Source organism: Chiloscyllium plagiosum, chromosome 17, assembly GCF_004010195.1.
Source record: "Chiloscyllium plagiosum isolate BGI_BamShark_2017 chromosome 17, ASM401019v2, whole genome shotgun sequence".
Taxonomy (NCBI): Eukaryota; Metazoa; Chordata; class Chondrichthyes; order Orectolobiformes; family Hemiscylliidae; genus Chiloscyllium; species Chiloscyllium plagiosum.
The window spans coordinates 38,976,274-38,996,333 of NC_057726.1; the positions used below are offsets into that span (position 1 = coordinate 38,976,274).

Below are 20,060 nucleotides of genomic sequence, written 5' to 3' on the forward strand. Positions count from 1 at the left end.
GGGGGGTTCTGTCCTTGTTCCGTTTGGAGGGGTGGAATTCGAGGGTGGAGATGTGGGATGTGGATGTGGATGAGATGCGTTGGAGGGCATCTTCAACCAGGTGGGAGGGGAAATTTCGGTCTTTAAAGAAAGAGGCCATTTGGTGTGTTCTGTGTTGGAACTGGCCCTCCTGGGAGCAGATGCGGCGGAGGTGGAGGAATTGGCAATACGGGATGGCATTTTAGCAGGAAGTAGAATTGGAGAAGGTATAATCCAGGTAGTTGTGAGAGTCGGTGGGTTTGTAAAAAACGTCAGTGTTTAGTGGGCCCTCATGGATGGAGATGGAGAGGTCCAGGAAGGGGAGGGAAGTGTCAGAGATGGTCCAGGTGAATTTAAGGTCTGGTGGAATGTGTTGGTGAAGTTGATGAACTGTTCGACTTCCTCATGGGAGCATGAGGTGGTGCTGATGCAGTCATCAATGTAGCGGAGGAAGAGGTGGGGAGTGGTGCCGGTGTAACTCCGGAAGATGGACTGTTCTACATAGCTGACAAAGAGACAGGCATACCCTGTTCGTCTGGGGGAAGTGAGAGATTGGAAGGAGAAATTGTTGAGGGTGAGGACCAGTTCAGCCAAATGAATAAGAGTGTCAGTGGAAGCGTACTGGTGGGAATGTCGGAAGAGGAAGAAATAGAGGGCTGGAGGCCCTGGTCATGGCGGATTGGATGTGTAGAGGGACTGAATGTCCATAGTGAAAATGAGGCATTGGGGACCAGGGAAATGGAAGGCTTGGAGGAGATGGAGGGCGTGGGTGGTGTCCCAAACATATCCCCACACTTCCATCCGCCATCCTAGACCTCTCCATCTCCATCCACGAGGACCGACTCAACACTGACATTTTTCACAAACCACGAGGGAGGGGAAATTTCGGTCTTTAAAGAAGGAGGCCATCTGGCGTGTTCTGTGGTGGAACTGGCACTCCTGGGAGCAGATTTTTTTACAAACCCACCGACTCCCACAACTACCTGGATTACACCTCCCATGCTACTTCCTGAAAAAATGCTCTTCTGTATCCCTAATTCCTTCGCCTCCGCCACATCTGCTCCCAAAAGGGCCAGTTCCACCACAGAACACACCAGATGGCCTCCTTCTTTAAAGACTGAAATTTCCCCTCCCACATAGTTGAAGATGCCCTCGAACACATCTCATCCACGTCCCACACCTCCGTCCTCGAACCCCACCCCTCCAACCGCAACAAGGACAGAGCTCTTCCCCTGGTCCTCACCTTCCATCCCTTCAATCTCCACATAAACCGCATCATCCGCTGACATTTCCGCCACTTACAAATGGACCTCACCAGCAGGGATATACTTCCCTCCCCACCCCTGTCTGCTTTCCACAAAGACCGTTCCCTCTGCGAACTACATGTCAGGTCCACGCCCCCCCAACAACTCACCCTTCCCTTCCTGGCATGTTCCCCTGCCACCCTGCAAACCTGTGCCCACACCTCCCCCCTCACCTCCATCCAAGGCCCCAAAGGAGCCTTTCACATCCATCAAAGTTTCACCTGCACTTCCACACGTATCATTTATGGTATCCATTGCTCCCAATGCAGTCTCCTCTACATTGGGAGGACGCCTTCTCACAGAGTGCTTTAGAGAACATCTCCGGGACACCTGTACTAACCAACCCCATCGCCCCGTGGCCCAACACTTCAACTCCCCCTCCCACTCTGCCGAGGACATGCAGGTCCTGGGCCTCCGCCATTGCCACTTCTTCACCACCCGACGCCTGGAAGAAGAACGCCTTATCGTCCACCGTGGAACCCTTCACCCAGGGCATCAATGTGGACTTCACCAGTTTCCTCATTCCCCCTCCCCCGACATTACCCCAGTTCCAACCTTCCAGCTCAGCACCATCCTCATGACCCGTGCAAAACAGACTCCCTATTTTGAATACTGTAAAGGGATTGCATGTTATTGTGTGTTTAGAAATCTTTCAAATTGTGTGATATGTGGAGTCATAGAATATCTTGGTTCATTCTATTTCATCATCTTTACTATTGCAAAATAAATATCTGTTTTATTGTTAAAATCAGATCTGCAGCATTGCATGCTGTGTTTTAGTAAAATACCACATCGATCATATTTTATTTTGTTAAATAAAACCAATCAAGCCAGATTTCAGTTGTAGCCTGACTTGTCCAGCAATAATATCAGCTGGGATCATAACAATTGGGATTCTTGCAAAAGAAAATCACTGTATTTAAGAGGGATCTGACTTTTCCAGTAATAAAATTATCCTAGCTGATAACAACAAGCAATGTTGAGAATTTGGAGAAGATTTGTAGTTAAGGTTGTGGATCAGGGTATAACTTTGCTCGTTGAGCTGGTGGATTGGTTTTCAGATATTTTTGTCACCATGCTAGGTAACATCATCAGTGAGCCTCCAGTAAAGCCTTGGTATTCTGTCCCACTTGCTATTTATCTGGCTTGGTTTATTGTGATGGGTGATATCATGTCCTGTTTTTAAGAGGCTAGGAAATGGGATCCAAATCTATATGTTTGTTAATGGAGTTCCGGGTTGAACACCAGGTCTCTAGGAATTCCCATACGTGTCTTTGTTTAGCCTGTCCCAGAACGGATGTATTGTCCCAGTCGAACTGATGTCCCTTTTCATCTGTGTGTGTGGATACCAGTGATAGTTGGTCATGTCTTTTGGTGGCTAGTTGGTGCTCATGTATGCTGGTGGCTAGCTTCCTGCCCGTCTGTTCAATGTAATGTTTGTTGTTGTCCTTGCAGGATATTTTGTATATGACGTTCGTTTTGCTGGTTGTTGGTACAGGGTCCTTTACATTCATCAGGAGATGCTTCAATGTGGTGGTAGGTTCATGGACTACCATGTTTCCTCGGGGCCGGAGTAGTCTGTTCGTCATCTCTGAGGTGTCTTTGATGTACGTTAGGGTGACTAGAGTCTCTGGGCATCTTGTGTCTTCCTGTTTAGGTCTGTTGTGTAGGAATGGGCAGACTGCGCTTTTTGCGTACCCATTGTTACTGAATATGTTGTATAGGTGTTTTCCTCAGCCTCTTGTAGTTCCTGGGTGCTGCAGTGTGTTATGGCTTATTTAAATAATGTCCTGATGCAGCTCTATTTGTGGGTATTGGGATATTTGCTCCTGTAGTTGAGGTTCTGGAGCGTGTGTGGCTTTTCTGTAAACACTGGTCTCCAGCTCTCCATTGGCTTTTCGTTCTACTGTGCTGTCTAGAAAGGGGAGTCTGTGATTGTTCTCTTCCTCTTTGGTGAACTTTATACCAGGAAGGGATGTTGCTTATGTGGGTTTCTTCTAATTTGAAGCATTTTGTGATGACAAAGTTGTCATCCACAAAGCAGACCCAAAACGTGGGCTGGACCATGGGAAGGGCTGTTTGTTCTAACCTCTGAATAACTGCTTCTGCTATAAGTCCTGATGTTGGTGATCCCACAGGCGTCCTATTGATTTGTTTGTAGATCTTGTCATTGAAGGTGAAGTGATTTGTGAGGCACAGGTCTAGTAGTTTGAGGATGCTGTTCTTGCTGATGGAGTTGGTACTGTCAGGTGTTTGTGTCCTTGGTCCGTCTAGCAGTGAGGCCAATGTGTCTTTGGCTGGAGTGATGTTTATTGATGTGAATAGAGTCGACACATTGAAGAAAACCATGACCTCGTTGGCCTCTACCTTGGTGTCTTTAATGATGTTAAGGAATTCCTGGGTTGATTGGATGGAGTGGGTTGCGTCTTCTACCAGGTGTTTCAGTTTGTGTTGTAGCTCCCTTGCTGGTCTGTATATCGGTCTGCTAAGAAGTGAGACTATGAGTTTGAGGGGGGCCCCTTGTTTATGAACCTTTGCTAATCCATAGAAACAGAGTGTGTTGGATCCTTCCGGTTTCATTCTTTGGAGGTCTGTCTTGTTATTTTCACCTGTCTTGTGTAGTTTCCTCAGGGATGCTGTAATGTGGTTTTCTAGCTGTAGAGTCGGGTCCATCGCCACCTGTTCCTAAGTGTCAGTATTGGCAAGTAGCTTTTTCAATGTATTGCAATCTGTTCAGGATGACAGTCATGCGCCCTTTGTCTGCAGATAGGATTACAATATTTCTGTCATTTCTGAGTCCTTCCAGGGCTTTCCTTTCCAGAGTGTTGAGGGTGTTCCCTTCTTTCTTCCTGCTTAATGTTGGTGCTAATATCTGTGTGATGGCCTGCTGGGTTTCTTCTGTAAGTCAGTTGTCTTTCAGGGTGGATTCCAGTGCTGCTTGGAAGTCCTTTTTATCACGTCCCTGTGGTTGAAGTTCATCCCTCATACGACGATGACTTCAAACTACTAGATCTGTGCCTCGCTATCCACTTCACAAAATGTAACAAATTAGAAGAAACTCACAAACACATAAACAACATCCCTTACCAGTATAAAATTCACCAAAGAGGAAGAGACCAATAACCGACTCCCCTTCCTAGATGTCACAGCAGAACGAAAAGCCAACAGAGAGCTGCAGACGAGTATTTACAGGAAAGCCACACTGACCAGATACTCAACTACATGAGCAAACCTCCCAACACCCATAAATGGAGCTGCATCAGGACATTAGTTGAATGAGCCACAACATACCGCTGCACCCAGGAACTACGAGAAGCTGAGTAAAAACACCTATGCAATGTATTCAGGAACAATGGATACTTGATAAGCACAGTCTGCCCACTACTACACAACAGACCTAAACAGGAAGACACAACATGCCCAGAGACTCGAGCCAGTCTGTCATACATCAAAGACATCTCAGAGATAACAACCAGACTACTCTGGCTCCTAGGCACCATGGTAGCCCACAAACCTCTCACCACACTGAAACAGCACCTGATGAATTTAAAGGACCCTGTACCAACAAACAGCAGAACAATCTTCATATGCAAAGTAACCTGCAAGGACTGCAAAAAACATTGCATTGGACAGACAGGCAGGAAACTAGCCATCAGGATACATGAGCACCAACTAGCCACCGAAAGACATGACCAACTATCATGGTATCCACACACACAGACAAAGAGGGGCACCAGTTCAACTGGGTCAATACATCCATCCTGGGACAGGCTAAACAAAGACATGAACGGGAATTCCTAGAGGCTTGGCATTCAAACCAGAACTCTATTAACAAACATATAGATTACCAATCTCTCAGAAACAGAACCGGAAATGATATCACCCGCCGAGACAGAAAAATAGCAAGCGGGACAGTCCACCAACTCTTCACCGGAAGCTCACTGATGATGTTACCTAGCATGGTGATGAAATGTCTGAAAACAATTCCACCAGCTCAACGAGCAAAGTTACAACCTAACATTCAATACATACTGACATTATTAATATGTTGAAGATATTGTGGTGAAGTGGTGATATCACTGGACTAATGCTGTAAGGAAGCAGGGTCAAATCACGTTAATAAAACCTGGAATCAGAAAGCTAGTCTCATTGGTGCTGACCATGAAACTATCATTGTTTGTTATAAAAAACTAACTTGAGGGAAGGAAATCTTCAATCTTTAACTAGTTTGGCCTACAAGTGGCACTGTGACCTATAGTAGTGTAGTTGATTCTTATGTGCTGTCTGAAATGGCCTTCTCAATCCATTCAGTTAAAGGGCAATTAGGAATGGGCAACAAATGCTGACCTTTCCAGCAACATTGCCATCCCATTAAAGAATTCCTTTTGAAATCCAGTCCCATCTGCAAAAGGAGCTTAACAAAACTGGCTTTAAGTGTTTGCTGTAGATGGGAAGCTGAGCCATAAATGGGATTATTTGTAAGTCATGTAAGCATGTTGCGTCGGGTTTACTATTTAACGTTCTCATCATCAAAATGACTGAAATGAAAACAAACCAATGTATTACCTTCCATAAGCGTTGTGTGATGTACTTCCGCAGCATCACTTGCGATTTGAGTCGAACCCTGCACTTCTTTGCTTTTTCGAGTAAATTGTTAAGCCAGCTGTGTTTCAGACATTGTCCTGCACTGAATCTGTTACTAGTAATGTTAAAAATATACAGTATTAATACTGGAAGGAAGTATATGCGAGCCATTCTGTAGACAATTTTGCAGAGTGAAATCTAGATTTGTTAAACAGGTTCTCCCTCTAGAACATGCACGTCCCCAACCACTCAGTCTTGCCACAAATCAGTAAAATGGAAATGCAATGAAAAATTCTTGGCTCTTCATTTCAAAGCATGACATGTATTTTTTGTAGAAATACTATATGCAAAGAAACAATTTTAACTCCCAAGAACAGCTGTCAGCAACCCCTGGGGGCACCTTGTTGGATGACTGGCAGATGTTCAATGTTGGACCTCCATTGAACACCACCAGAAAGCTTCTACCTATTTTGAACAGAAAGTGTCTACCAGATGTTTCTAATAGAATGGCTCTGCCTGTATCAAGGAAAGATTGTTAATGACAAGGTAACCTTGAAGAAGTGAAGGGGGAGCCTCAGTGATCAGGAGTATGCCTGCTTTTGTCCCATGAACATTTTCGACGAAAAGTTTTGTTTTCTAATTTACCTTTAAATAAGTGCCGACTTCATATCAGCTCTGTTTGAGGACAACCTGGCTACTCCCTACTTAGGAATTGGTCAAAAATCCATCAATGTGTCACATCCAGCATAGAAGACCAATCTGCATTTAATAATGAGGCTTCTGTCGGAGGGTGACTAAAACGTCTTTTGTCATCAAAGCCATGCATTAAAGTAGGGCATTGCTGTTGTGCAGTGCAAAGTTAAATAGCTACATTTTACACATTTGTCTATTCCATTTTAAACAATTGAGGGAAATGTTCAAACTCTTCCTCTTTTACAAGTTTCAGTGCTTTACAACATCTGCAATACTGAGAGGATTCGTTAATGAACTCACATTGTGGTTGTGTGGGAGGAAAAGTGAAATTTCCAAATTAATGAACAGATTAAACAACCCTGGTGATTATGTAACAATGAAATAATAACTCATTGGAGACAGCTGACAGGAACCTTTCTGTGGAGGATTAATTGGCACCATTATACATAAAGAAAAGGGAAAAGACCCAGTTCCTTTATGTTTGGAACATAAATCACTAGATCCGACCAGATTACTTTTCCTCATTACCTAGAAGGAAGCTTGCTTTGTTCACAGGATTTCCATTTAACATGAAATTTGACTTTCACACCAGCATCCAAAAGAAAGGCTAAGCCCTCAGCCCATCAAATATTTAAAAGAAAGACGTTTCATTACTTTCTTTAGTATATTTTTTTCCCAGTAACTTTTATTTCAGGCAGTCATACACAGCAAACTGGTCAATTTAGGAATCTGGAAAAATTTATCTTGGATCCTATAGAGCTGGCTCAACAAATTTGAATTTAGTCTCTCATAAACCTTAAAAGGGAGAAATCTCTGCAAGGACAATTATATTTTATTTGTCATACCTCTTTTCTTTAACAAGGAGGTTTGAAACAAAATCTTTTGCTTCTTCAGACACACTTTCAAATCCTTCTGCATCAAATTCCCAGTTTGCATTAATAATATTGTTCATGGTTTCAGTGTCATGATCACCCAGGAAAGGGGACAAGCCACTCACCCTAGAAAAAATAGACATTCATCACATACTTGGGTATAGAATCAACAATTTTATTAAATTTAACAAATAGAAATTGGCCAAGCCTACAGGCCATGTGCTAGAACATAGGATTAGAATAGCTAGGTGGTTGTTTTTGACTGGCACAGACATGATCGGTTGAAGGGCCATTTTATGTGCTGCACATTTCTATGACTCTAAAACCTAGTTAGTCTGATATTGGAACCAATAGTATTAGTAATAAAAGCACAATGCTGTAGATCTGAAATAAAAACGATATCACTGAAACATTCAGCCAGTCTGTGAAGAGCGAAACAGGGTCACAGTCTTGAATCAGTTTGGGGACTGTTCCCAACAGAGCAATACAGAACTGTAATACTGAACTTTTCCAGAAGTGTCTGTTTTTATTTCAGCAGCACCAGTTTCCTTTGGTCACAGATTGCTGATTTGGGGGCAAAGTGTCTGAGGTGCATGCACACCAAACAAGTTTCACTGAGTCCCATACTTATGGGGATGTTAACAGTGAATCGCTACTGGATATATGCAATGTGGTAATGTCATGATGTCAATCCATCTGCAATATGGGTCTGACACTGGCTGGGTTATTTTAGAACTCAATTGTCTGGCCTACGCCATTTTTAAACTGCACAGCTGGTCATGTGTTCTGCTCAGGAGGATTCCTACACAAACATTTTTTGGAGGGATTTGTTTCTTTTTCATTCATAGAATGGGGGTAGCACTGGCTGGACCACCATTTATTGCCCATATCTAATTGCCCTTGACAAGGTGGTGGTAGGCTACCTTCTTGAATTGCAGGTAAGTACACTCACAGTGTTGTTAGGGAGTGTGTTCCAGGTTTATGATCCAGCAACAGTGAAGGAAAGGCAATATAATTTCAAGTCACAATGGTATGCAGGTGGTAATTTAACATCGGTTGTGCTGTTGTTGTCCTTCCAGCAGCCACAGATTTGGAAAGTGTTCTTGAAGGAGATGTTGCAATGCATCTTGTAAATTGTACACACTGCAGCCTCTGATGGTGTAGGGAGTTAATGTTGAAGGTGTTAAATGGGATGCCAATCAAACTGTCTACTTTATCTGAGATGGTGTGAAGGATTTTGGGTGTTGTTGAAGTTGCACTCATGCAGGCAAGGGGGTAATATTCCATTACACTCATGACTTGTATCATGTGGTTAGTGGACAGGCTTTGGAGTGTAAGTTGCTCAATGCAGACTTCCAAGCCTCGGAGCTCCTCTTGTAGTCACAGTCCCTATGTGGCTGATCTAATTCAGTTTCTGGTCAATGGCAACCCCCAGCATGTTGATAATGGAGAATTCAGTAATACCATTGAATGTCAAGAGGCAATGGTTAGATTTTTGTTTGTTGGAAATGGTTATTGCCTGGCACTATGTACCACAATGTTTTTCTTGACCCCCATTAATCCATGCCTGAATGTTGTCTATTTCTTGCTGTATTTGGGCAGGAGACTATTCAATATCTGAAGAGTCACCAATGGTGTTGCACACTCTCGCTTCTAAGTAAATTGGTGATTAATTTATTTTGGCAGTTGGCACAAAACTGTAAGTGTTTGGTTCTTTAAGTTATTGCTTTAAATTGCAAACTTGTACAAGATTTATTGTGGCAAATGAACAAGGATTCTTGCTTCATTCAAAGCTCTGGAAATGAGTACAATAGTAATTATTACCTTTATGATTCAGAATAATTTGAAATATGAATGAAAGCCACACAAAGCAGGATGAGCTGCAAGCTGGGATATGGAGGGGGGAGGTGGGAGGAAGGGAGTGGAGATGTCTGCAGGCAGCTGTAACTACCCAAGGTGTATGGGGAACAACTTTGCTATCTGAACAATCTGTGAGACATCTGTACTTCAGTAAGATTCCTTTCTTTTTAAGTACGAATTCTTCACTGAAATCTGCCACAACTACAGAATGGCAAGAATTACATTGCCAGCAGATATAAAGTGAGTGTCGTGTCAACCTGGCTCCTTCTAGGCTGCAGTTTTCTGTCCACTGACACATACAGGAAATCACAGAAACCCACTATTACAGATGCATTTCATTCTCTATCTCTGGATAGAAACCATGGTGTAGGGTGCCATTGATAGCAGACATATTACTTCATAAGGAGAAATCAGCCTATAAAATAACAGAAATAGATTTTGCTCCCTCAATGTCCAGCTAATGGACTTTTGACAAATGCAGAAATGAAGTCATGGTTACGGTCTTTCCTTCCGGTCACTGACCATTGCTTGGTCTTCATGCAAAATTTAAAGCACCAAAATATAAATATTTCAAATTAAATGTATACATGAAACCACCCAGTATTCCATACAAAAGTCAACTTATCATGCATATGTATTCCTTAGTGCCTATATTGCACACAGCCTTGCAGTATGGCTTGTGGAAGACTGCTCACTTTCAGTGGTGGAGACTGCATGTGACTGGCCTGAGAATGATGTCTAGCAGGTTGAGGCCTATAAAAGCCAACTACAGACTGTGTTCCTTCTACCTTGTCTAGGGCTGGCTGGTTGACAGACAACACCAAAAGCCATACCTGTGGACTGTCAATGGTAGAAGGATTTCCTTTTTCCTTTTGCATTCCTTTTGTTGCTGATAATTGTACTTTTCCCACTCCCACTTCTTTTAGAAAATCATTTGTTTTTTGTTCTCCTCACAGTCCCTTTTGCTTTTGCCCATCACCCCTTTTGTCATTTAATTTTTCTTGCCTTCCTTTCCATACTTTTTTTTTGCACTCCCTCTTTTGCACCCCCCCCCCCTTTATTTCCTTAACAACCCATTATACCACATGTTTTACAGTTCTGTTGATAGGCCATTAACCTAAAATTCATATGATGACAAAGCTGATGAGTATTTCTAGCATTTTTCTGGTTTTATTTCTGGTTTGCTGAACTCTTTGCTGAACTCAGCCTCCAAAGGTGGCAAAAGCAAGATCATTAAATATTATCAATACAAATGGACCCATGGTTGTTGGGCAGTGAAATCAGTGCTATCAGATGTAGAAGAGAACATGGAGCTTGAAACACAAATAGACCAACCATGATCTTATTGAATGGCAGAGCAGGCTTATGGGGCTAAATGATCTACTTCTGTACCCAATTCTTGTTTTCATGCTTACCCCATTCATAGTTATTTGCATTTTCTACTTTTACTTTAACTTTTCCCTCAGCTGTCCATTTTTTAACACTTTTTTATCTTGAAGTACATACAAAGGAATCATGAATTTGAATACTGGCACTCATCAATCTGCATTGGATGCAGGCATCTGCATAATAGAGTGCAAAGGCTTGCTCCCCTTAATATATGGCTGCAGTGAGTCAGAAGCATTCCAATTGCCCTATATCCATCACAGCCAGACATTGTAAGGTAAAGTCACATGAATTGTTATTAGTAAACAAAGCCATTTTAATTGTGCACATGGTATGAAATGACTGAGGAGGGACTGCATTCCTAGCTTCATTGTGTGTACTTACTTCTGAGCTTAAGCTACAAGTAACATAGCGAAGATTACAGTGAGGGAGCCTTCACTGATGTAGCACCCATGCTAGGATCACAGGATTACAGATTTCCTCAGAAACTAGCATAATATGACTATAATCTTGCTATCATCAATTTCTATAGAGATTTACGATAAGAATTATCTACATACATAAAAGTCAGAACATGGCATTAATGATGTCGGGTACCTAAACAGCACAGAATCAAAACTGACTTCCATTGTAGTAGGACAGTAAAGTTTCTGCATTCTACTGTATTGTGCAAGGCCTCTCCTGATTACACAAGGACTTATCTGTACAGCACCACTTACTGCTTTTCTAAGTTGTCCTTTCTTAATACTGTATGTGTATTTTCTGTGCAGTGTTTCTACTATTCAGTGTTCCAGTTAACTCTCGTACAAATGAAAAAGTCAAAAGCTTGCATTTTGCAATGAGCAGCAAAGCACAAGCATTCATTGCTGACCTCAAAATAAGTTGCCCACAAAAATCTAGTAATCTCTGTGTGTGCCATTTTCCTCTCCTGATGACTGTTTAAAGCTGGTGGCAAATCAAGGGACTTTTATGGTGGTGATATCACCAAGGTGACAAACCAATTTACACAATACCAAACCAGAACGATAAAAGCACTTATTCCTTAGTTTTTGAGTTAAAATTTTAGGTAGAGAAATGAATGATTATTATTAATTTAAGGTAGATGTTAAAATGAAGGTGGTGGATCAAATGCAAATATTTCCCAAGTAATTCCATGGAAAGGATTTTTGCAGTTCTTTGTAAAGATCGCAATAAATAGTAAGGCCCTGGGTGGTGTTTTAGAACAGAGAGATCTGGGATTCAGGTACATAATTCTTAGAAATTTGCATCATAGGTAGACAGGATGGTTAAGAAGATGTTTAGCACGCTTGCCTTCATTGCTCAGACATCTGAGTATAGGAGTTGAGGTTGTACAGACGTTGGTGAGGCCTCTTCTGGTGTACTGTGTGTGGTTTTTGTCACTGTTATAGGAAGGATATTATTGAACTGGAGAGGGTTCAGAAAAGATTTATTAGGATGTTGTAGGGAATGCAAGGTTTGGGTTATGAAAATAGGCTGGGACATTTTTCACTGGAGCGTAGAAGGTTGAGAGATGAACTCAATAGAACCTTTTGGCCCATCAGGTCCACACCAACCCTCCAAAGAGTATTCCAGAACACTCCCCGACCCTATCCCTGTAACCATGCATTTTCAATGGCTGATCCACCTAGCCTGCACACACTATGGGTAATTTAGCATGGCTAATCCATCTAACCTGCACATTTTTGGATCATGGGAGGAAACTGGAGACCCAAAGGAAATGCAGGCAGAGAAAAAAGGTGCAAACTCCACACAGACTGTCACTCAAGGTTGGAATTGAACCAGGTTCCCTAGTGCTGTAGGGCATCAGTGCCAATGCTGAGCCACTGTGCTGCCCATATAGAGGTTAATAAAATCATGAGAGGCATAGAGGAGGTGAATGGTGAAGGTCGTTTCTCTAAAGTGGAGGAGTTCAAAACTACAGAGCAAATTTTTAAGGTGAGAAGACAAAGGACAAGAAGGACAGGAGGGGCTAACCTTTTTACACAAAGTGTGGTTAGTGTGTGGAATGAATTGCCAGAGGAAGTGGTTGATGCAGGTACAATTTAAAAGACATTTGGATAAGTAAATGAATAGGAAAGGTTTGGAGGGATATGGGCCAAATGCAAGCGGGCAGGACTGGTTCAGTTTGGAAACATGGTCGACGTGAACTATTTGGACTGAAACGTCTGTTTCCTGCTGAATTATTCCATGACTCGATAACAGATTATCTAATTATGCTCATTGTGATCTTCCCCAACATATTGAAGATATTAAATAAGATGAGTGATGGTAAGCAATGTTGCCTCACTCTTCTCAGTGACCTTGTTTAGTAAGCTTGTCTGTCACATGGATTTTAGGACTGATCAAAGAAAGTCTGTTTGCCTCGAATTCCTGATGCTGTTTGTCTTTCAAGGCATTAAAGATAGAGTACACAGTCATAAGAACATATATGCCCCAATGGGAATTGGTTTAGCTCAGTTGGCTGGATCATTGGTTTACGGAGTAGTGTGAAGCCAACAATGTGGGTTTGACTCCCATCACTGGTTTGAGGTTACCATGAAGGACTCTCCTTCTCAACCTCTTCCCTTGCCTGATATCTGGTTGTCCTCAGGTTTAATCAACACCAGTTGCTTCTCTCTAATAAGAGAGCAGACCCTATGGTGTGGGTATGACAATGGTGATACAGCAATGTGTTCCAATAGTCTAGATTTAATTGGCCTGTCTTTACTGTTAAATTAACTGTTGCACCAATTTTAAACAGGATTCACTTCTGAACATATTCTTATAAGATATGTGAGATAGCAGATTCTCTGAGAAGTGTTTAATACATACAACATGTAGGCGATGACGCCCACACTCCACATGTCTGTGGGGAATGAAACATAATCATAATTCACCACTTCTGGAGCAAGGAATTCGGGGGTACCAAAATGAACTTTCAGTTTCTCTCTTGGTTTATACCTAAAAACAAACAAAAATGTTTAAACAAACATTACAAGTCAGATCTTCTTCATGTATTTGAGTAATTTCTCATATTCTACTGCTGCATAAGGAGCACAATGTTGTGGTGATGGAATATATTTTAGGAAAACAGAAAAGCCTTAAGTCTGCATTATACTGACATAGTTAAAAATCACACAACACTAGGTTATAGTCCAACAGGTTTAATTGGAAGCACTAGCTTTCGGAGCACAGGTGGTTGTGATCAGCCACAATCATCTGATGAAGGAGCGTCGCTCCGAAAGCTAGTGTGCTTCCAATTAAACCTGTTGGACTATAACCTGGTGTTGTGTGATTTTTAACTTTGTACACCCCAGTCCAACACCGGCATCTCCAAATCATTATACTTACATGATTGTGTCCAGGCTGTTTCCTCAACTCCCCATGGATCATATTCTGAACGCTGCCTAACTATAACTGATTAAAGTCATTCAAGGCTGGTAAAATTAGAGAGCAAGTATTGCTAGAACATCTCACAGATTGACATTGAAAGAGGCCTTAACATAACTTCCATTGATTTGGCTGGAGAAGAGTTTACTCAAGGAAGTAAACCCATTACAAATTAGGTCTTTTTTTGCTCTTTAATGGAATTTGTAATTCTAATAATCAAAAAGACATTTATAACTGAAACAAGTTTTGTTAATCAAGCCACTGTCATGAATATATTTGCCAAAGTTTTTACTTTGTCTGTCACAGATATTGAAATAGTAACACTGCCTAATAGTTAACCATTTGTTCTATCCTATCAAACAAAACAATTCCTATAATAGCTGACATTGCATTTAAGTTTCAGCTCCTTATTACTAAATAATGATAATGAGATTTAAAGGGGTAGAACCTTCATGGTAAACTGTTGGAATATATTTGTTCTGGTTTGAGAAGGTCAAAAAAAACCAATGGATCATCGATATCGCAGCTACTTCACTGCTGTGTGTTTACTTGATCTGTATCTTTAACATTATGGTATGGAAGAAAACACCTAAAATTTGATGAACTTTTTTTTCATAAAGGTAAAGGTAGAAAGGACTTGACATTTATGTCCCCCTTATATTCCTGAATCCTGATATTGGAAACTATGTAATTTGAAGACGTTTCTATTTTGCTAAATCATCCCTTTTTGGTGTGGAACAGATTTGCATCAGCATAATAATCCAAAGTTACAATTATGACATAACAATCATGCTTGTGTGAATTGTAATAGAGACTGTCAGAGATGATCTGTATCAATAACAAAGGTATTTTTACAAGAGGTCCACTTGTCCACAACCAGTGCGAAAGTGGTTATCCTGAAGTGAAACTGTGCTCATGAAAGTTGTTAATATTTAACTATCATTGGAGGTTCAATTGAAGCAGAAAGTGAAAATTTGCGTCCAGATCTTCGAGCATCCTTTGAACGTCTATCACCCCCTTCCCCTAGACCAAGCTAACAGGTCCCACTTCACCCTGCTCTCCCTAACCTCCCCCCAAACACCATGCTTCTTCCTGACATATTGACTCTCATCTGACCAATCAGATTAGCCCATAAACTCAACACCCTCCAATTTACTCCACAATCTGACCCACCACACCCACTGCCATCTTCATCCACTTAATTTACCCACTTACATTCAGCTGTTCCCTATCCCCTTATCTATTCACTCTTATATTCTACTCACAAACATGATGGAAAGGTGTTAAAATATCCCCAAGTTTTGAAGTATACAGTATATATAATAGTTATTGCCTTAAGCACTGGGTGAAGCTTGTCTTCTGCTGCTAATCCAGCACTACCAGGAAGGTGCTCAAAGAAAAACTGGTCCACCATTTCTGTAAAAGCTAGATTGATGGACCAGGCCTGAAATGTCGAGCTTCACTCCAGAAAAGTAGGAGCAGAGCTATAAGCTAACACTAACTGCTAGAAGATTTGGGCTATAATTGCAGCAGATCATCACTGCATCCAATCTAATACATTAGACATTGCATAGAAAATGTAATTTCACATCTCCCTTCCTCCTTGACTATTCAACTGCTACTTTTGAAATTGTGGGCAGACTTTTGAATGCAGAAGCATTATAGTCAACCCGATTCTGTCTTCAGTCATATATCTGCACTTCCCAGCATTAGTCACTAGATGGCAAGCATAACAAGGAACTCTGCCTGATTTTTTTCTCTTTTGCTTAGATGCTCTGATACCAATTTTAACAATTTACTTTTTAACCTTTATTCAATGTGAAGCAAGGCTCAAATGTGAGGCCATCTCAGTCAGAAAACCTCTGTCCTAGACTGAGTGGTGTTCACACAAACTGAATGATGAGCATTTAGGTGTTTAATCTATAATATTTTAGTTTTGAAGAACCAATTTTCACATTATGCCTATGATTTATAGATTATTTAGATAATCAAACATCATAGAGTCCCTACAGTGTCCCTACAATTGGCCCAACAAGTCCACACCAACCATCTGAGGAGTATACCAACCAGACCCATTCCCCTACCCTATTACTCTACATTTCCCATAACTAATGCACTTAATCTACACATTCATGAACACCAGGGGCAATTTAGCACCTCGAATCCCTCAATTAGGTTCCAGTCTGTAACTCACTCCCGGGTATCTGTTGTTCTGTATGTAACACACCCTGAACCCCTCATTTAGATTCCATTCTGCAACTCACTCCGGAGGATCTGTTATTCCTATATAAACCACCCGCAAACCCTCGATTAGATTCCAGTCTATTTATGGGTTAACATTGCCAAATAGATTCCTTGCACTGTAGAATATTTGAATCAAACAATTTATAATTATACTATAGCTCTTACCTTCTAGCCAGACCAAAATCAATAATTTTGATTTGATTTCCTGTGTTGTTTACACACAAAATGTTTTCTGGCTGTGGGAGACAAGGAAGACATTTGAATGAAATCACAGATCCTGGAGCATGCAGAAGTTTCAAATTTGTTGAGGCATCACATGACAACTCAAACGCCAGTACTATCCAACAACCACCCATTACACAAAAAAACTTATTTGCTTCTTTATTTGTGATGCAATTTTCCATCCCAATTACTCAGGCAAGAGGCTAAATGCCAACTTCTAAGCTTCTGTCACTCCATAGCTGATAGGATCCAAGAGTCCTAAGATGACCTAAATGTCAATTTTCCCTGTATCAATCTGTGCATTGACCACATGGACTCATGTGGGATTCAAGGTATTGCCATGCGATAAATGTGTGAAGCTTTTCATTACCACTCGTTGGAAATATCTGTCTTTCAGGCAATTATCTCTGCAGTATTATCAGGTAAACTGATTTGATTTTAAGTAAGTTTACATCATTTTACGCCGTCAACACCTTTTAAGTTAATAAAATTTCTCTTGAATTAAGTCATTACAAGTATTACATCCTGTTCAATAATGGGTGCAAGGATAAGCCCAGCAACTCCGGATTAGCTAGTATTACAGTGGTAGGAAAGTTTTGAGAACAATAATTTGGAACAATATCAGCAGTCCTTTTGATAAATGCTAATCCTGGAAAAACAGCGTGAATTTGTCAGGAGTTTAAAATGCTTGAGGTTTTTGACAAGGTAATAAGGGAAGAATTTTTCATCTAGTTCCCATTTACTGCAATGTTGTCAGGGCTGCTTAATGTCAAAATCAGTCAAATGCTGTCTTGTTGTCAAAGACAATCACTCTCACCTCCTCTCTTGAGTTCACCTCTTTCAGTCATAATTATTCCAAGACTTTAATGAGTTCAGAAACCAAGTGGCTCTGTCAGAACCAAAACTGAGTGTCAACAAGCAGATTATGTTGTGACATCAACCATGTTCGTATCAAATGTCAGAGCAGGCTCATCATTTTCTCACCATTTAATGCAGACCCAAACAAGGCTTTAGGATGTGGTCAGTTCAGTCAGCACTGGGATCCCAAATCACTCCTGCTGAAGGCCATTGACATCCCCACCCAGAGTACATTCTGTGCCCTTACAGCCCTTAGTGCTTCTGTTAACTGATGTTCGATGTGGAGGCAAACTAATTCGTCAGTTAAAGGAGAGCAGTAGGTGGTAATTTGTAAAAGGTTCCTTGGCCATGTTTAATTATATATCATAAAACTTTCATGGGACCTGGAGTAAATGTTGAACACCATGCATCCACTTATACACCACAATGTTGCAACATCTGCTGTGCTGTCAGACAGACTTATGGAGGTGGGGAAGTAGAACTTGGAGTGTTTTTTCTTACAGAGAGCCAGTACAAATCTGACAGGCCAAATGGCCACCTTCTATTCTGCAATCATTCTATGCGTCCATACCACTAACCAATTTACAGCAGCAAGATTGATAATTCAAAGTAAAATTCAAGTTCACCAATCACATTTTTACATATAAACAAAAAAATCGTTAAATAAAAAATCATTTAGTTGTGGTTTTAGAAATGGAGGCGGGTCTGTGGGAATTAAACATACCTTAAGATCCAAGTGAAGGACATATTGTTGATGTAAATATTGAACACCTTCACAGATTTGCTTCACAAAGATGATTGTATCCAGTTCTGTCAGATTATAGTTTTCATCAATAATTCGGTCAAACAACTCTCCGCCTCCAACACTGCAATTAACACAATCTTATGAAGTAATTTAATCATGCATCTCAATTACTTCTTGCATTATATAAACAGATATTTTAAATAGTCTCAGGAGATTTGTTCCTAATGTTTGCTTTTTAAGAGCTTGGCGGTATATGGAACAAAGTTACTGATATTCCCTCTCTCCCTCGCATATATTTCCTCTGACAACTTATTCCTCATTTGGTACTGTGGGAACTGTAACGTGCAGCTAAAAGGAAAAATGGGGACTTGATTTCATATCTCACTGAAAATTCTGACTTTGCTCAGTGCCACAATCACTCAGATCTGTAAGCAAAAACCAGTTTAAACTTTCTGTTCCAATCTCTAGATTGAGATTTGCATCTGTGCGCTTAAACCGTGCTGAGGCTGACTTGACTGTAGACATATCTGAAGTTTTTCTGTCTGTTTTGATTTTATTTCAGATGTTATATTAGTCATTATGGAGGTAGTTGCTGAGCTTTCCAATTAGTTCTGACATTTTTTCATTGACAGAGCTATTTAGCAATATGTTGGGTGATTTGACAGTGACCCAATCCAAGAAGACTCAGTGCTACAGCGGGCGCACAGAGAGGGGAGCCGGAAGGTAATCAGAGACCAGTTTAAATTAACGTTTTTCTTTTCGCAGTCTGTTTTTTTTCGACTAGGAGCGGGAACCCTGAAGTCGTCAACAGAGGCTTCTGGGAAGGTAAGAAGTTTGAGTGGAGAAGGAACCCAAGACACTACACGTGTAGTGTCTCCCACCTTCCCTCCTCCTCTAACCTAAAAAAAAGGACTCAGTCGGCTGAACAGGTAAGTTCTTGTTTTGGAGACTAAGTGTAGAGTTATGGCAGCGCAGGCAGTGGAATGTTCCTCCTGCAGGATGTTTGAGGTAGGGGTGACCAGCAATGCTCCTGCCGACTTCATCTGCAGGAAGTGCAGCCAGCTCCAGCTCCTCACAGACCAGGTTAGGGAACTGGAGATGGAGTTGGATGAACTGAGATTATTCGAGAGGCTGAGAGGGTGATAGATAGAAGCTACAGGGACATAGTTACGCCAGAGAACAGAGGTAGCTGGGTAACAGTTAGAGGTGGGAAGGGGAGGAAGCAGGCAGTGCAGGGATCCCCTGTGGTCGTTCCCCTCAACAATAAGTATACCGCTTTGGATACTGTTGGGGGGGACGGCCGAGCATGGGTAAGCTGCAGTGACGGGGTCTCTGGCACGAGGTCCAGCTCTGAGGCCCAGAAGGGAAAGGGGGAGAGGGGGAGAGCGCTAGTTATAGGAGACTATAGTTAGAGGGACAGACAGGCGATTCTGTGGACATGGGCGAGACTCTCGGATGGTTTGTTGCCTCCCGGGTGCCAGGGTCCGAGACGTCTCGGACCGTGTCTTCAGAATCCTTAAGGGGGAGGGTGTGCAGCCAGAAGTCGTGGTGCACATTGGCACCAACGACATAGGTAGGAAGAGAGGTGGGGAGGTCATCCAAGAGCTCAGGGAGTTAGGCTGGAAGCTAAAACCTAGGACGGACAGAGTCGTCGTCTCTGGGTTGTTGCCGGTGCCACGTGACAGTGAGGCAAGGAATAGGGAGAGAGTGAGTTGAACATGTGGCTGCAAGGATGGTGTAGGAGGGAGGGCTTCAGGGCTTCAGGTATTTGGACAATTGGACTGCATTCTGGGGAAGGTGGGACCTGTACAAACAGGACGGGTTGCACCTGAACCAGAAGGGCACCAATATCCTGGGAGGTAGGTTTGCTAGCAATCTTCGGGG

At 41.8% G+C, this 20,060-nt stretch overlaps 1 protein-coding gene across 2 annotated transcripts in view; it reads right to left on the reverse strand.

The window, feature by feature from the left end:
* Positions 1 to 20,060, reverse strand: part of mylk3 (myosin light chain kinase 3) — a 91,199-nt gene that overhangs the window by 2,291 nt on the left and 68,848 nt on the right. For both annotated transcript variants that reach the window (XM_043706902.1, XM_043706901.1), the window contains exons 8-12: positions 18,156 to 18,297; positions 16,517 to 16,587; positions 13,550 to 13,678; positions 7,445 to 7,597; positions 5,889 to 6,021 (exon numbers count right to left, since the gene is read on the reverse strand). In XM_043706902.1, coding sequence (XP_043562837.1) covers positions 5,889 to 6,021; positions 7,445 to 7,597; positions 13,550 to 13,678; positions 16,517 to 16,587; positions 18,156 to 18,297 — 628 coding nt within the window. The remainder of the gene's footprint in view (positions 1 to 5,888; positions 6,022 to 7,444; positions 7,598 to 13,549; positions 13,679 to 16,516; positions 16,588 to 18,155; positions 18,298 to 20,060) is intronic.